Source organism: Sinocyclocheilus anshuiensis, unplaced genomic scaffold (genome assembly GCF_001515605.1).
Source record: "Sinocyclocheilus anshuiensis isolate Anshui unplaced genomic scaffold, SAMN03320099.WGS_v1.1 scaffold112, whole genome shotgun sequence".
NCBI lineage: Eukaryota > Metazoa > Chordata > Actinopteri > Cypriniformes > Cyprinidae > Sinocyclocheilus > Sinocyclocheilus anshuiensis.
The window spans coordinates 1605213-1607365 of record NW_015557175.1 but is presented as its reverse complement, the minus strand read 5'-3'; the positions used below and the strand labels follow the sequence as shown (position 1 = coordinate 1607365).

The 2153-nt window shown below is 36.7% G+C and overlaps 1 protein-coding gene across 2 annotated transcripts in view; it reads left to right on the top strand.

Annotated features, from left to right (window-relative positions):
- The window catches only part of LOC107678406 (bridging integrator 3-like), a 66709-nt gene that overhangs the window by 37205 nt on the left and 27351 nt on the right, over positions 1-2153 (top strand). For both annotated transcript variants that reach the window (XM_016473642.1, XM_016473643.1), the window contains exon 6: positions 1512-1552. In XM_016473642.1, the coding sequence (XP_016329128.1) occupies positions 1512-1552 (41 nt within the window). The remainder of the gene's footprint in view (positions 1-1511; positions 1553-2153) is intronic.

Genomic DNA, 2153 nt, shown 5'->3' with positions numbered 1-2153 from the left:
CTTAGAATAAACAGACGATATCGTCCGCTGGTGTGGATGCTAATATAGTTATCTTTATAGTTCTCGTTCTTGGTGTGTACGGGCCTTGTGTTTGAGATGAAATATAAGATGTAATGTTTGCAGAAAATAAAAATCAAGGTACATATCGCTGTATATCTGTATAGGAAATGTATATCACTATTTATGTATTTATTTATGTATTTTTATTTATTTATTGTTAGGTTTAGAGTTTATTTACAACTACAAATAACCCTTAAGTTTACAGTAATTTGCCATAAAACTAGAAACACGAATTGGGTCACTCTATCTATCTATCTATCTATCTATCTGTCTGTCTGTCTGTCTGTCTGTCTGTCTGTCTGTCTGTCTGTCTGTCTGTCTGTCTGTCTGTCTGTCTGTCTGTCTGTCTGTCTGTCTGTCTGTCTGTCTGTCTGGTCTGGTCTGGTCTGGTCTCGTCCCGTCATTTTGGAAAACCATCACTCAGCACCCTTACATTTTAGTTTTAGTTAGTTAGCTATTAGTTAGTTAGCTATTTTTGTCTGTGGATTAAAGATGTAATTTGGAAGAAGGTTAGCTCATCTTTAATGTATCGTTCTGTTATGGGGTGGCGTTTGATTTGCTTTAAGTGACTGACTCTGCTCTCAATAACGAGTGAGTTGTTGATTAGCTGCATAAGCTAGGATCCTCTGATGGGCCTGTCAGCTTGTGTCGGCCTCCCTCTCTGTGTTCTGGTTTAACGTTCCCTGTTTGCTCTCTTCTTGCATTGTTTGCCAGGTTAGGTTAGCATTCTGTCAGCCAACCACATCCTATTGACATCTCAGATCTGCAATGTAAATGATGTTTTGCAGGTTTAAGGTTTTAATTGTGTGGCAACTTTTAAGACTTTGTTGGTTTGGGGCTCGAGGCGGCAGTGCGACGTTCGTTTACACCCGTTTAACTCAAACACCCCCCTTCCCTCCTCTCCTCTTCCTCCTCCTCCTCTTCTCCTCTCCAGCCCTGACAGCACATGGAGGAACGAGGGGAATATAAACTGTTATTGTTAAAAATGTTTGTTTGTCTTTCATCTCGTACGGCGGCCCACCCTCTTCAGCGTTTTCAACCCCAGCTGGGGCTGTGCTTTCATGTGCCGTCCCTCGATGATTCCAGCCTTTTGTATTCACTGCACAATTAATATTCACGTCTTTCTCGCTGCTTTCCTCAGGCCAGGAGCACAATAAAGAAACAACGTCACTAACTTTTTCTCCATACTTCTGTTTTGAATGCCAAACGCTTTTCGCACGGAAAGGGAGCGGTGACAGCTGTTGATCTTTTAAACGTGGGGGTCATGTCAGATCCTCTTGCCAATTAGTTTCACTGAGCAGTTGTTATTTATTTATTTTGATTGTTTTGTTGTGTTCGACCATAATGATCAATGTGATTTATTTTGATGGTTGTCGTTCAGCTGTGATATTAACTATTTATTTTTTCAGCTAATGTGTTTGTTTGTTTGTTTTTCTTTTCTGCTTATGCAGGTCAATCAGATTCAGAAGACTGTGATCGACCCTTTGAAAAAGTGAGTGCTCTTTTTGCTCTTTATTGGAACATTTTAAAGCAGGTTCTGTTGCAAAAACTAGTAAACTGGCTTAGACAAATTTAGGCTTTAGACTATTTAACAGACTAAAGGGATACTCCACCCAATATACATACCCACCCTTATGCCAGTCTCTTCTGCTCATCAAGGCTGCATTTATTTGATCAAAATTACAGAAAAAAAAAACAGTAATATTGTGAAATATTATTTCAATTTAAAATAACCATTTTCTATGTTAATATAATTTGAAATATAATTTATTTCTGTGATGCAAAGCTGATTTTTCATCAGCCATTACTTCAGTCTTTAGTGTCATCCTTCAGAAATCATTGTAATATGCTGATTTATTATCAGTGCTGGAAACTGTTGTGCTGCTTAATATTTTTTGGAACCTGTGATACTTTTTTCAGGATTCTTTGATGAATATAAATAAATATTTAGCCATTTTACTGTCGTTTTGATGAAATAAATGCAGCCTTGGTGAGTATGAGAAACTTCTTTAAAAAGTTATTTTTATATTATATAAATTATATATTATATTATATTATATTGTATATTTAAAAACATCTTTATGTATTATATT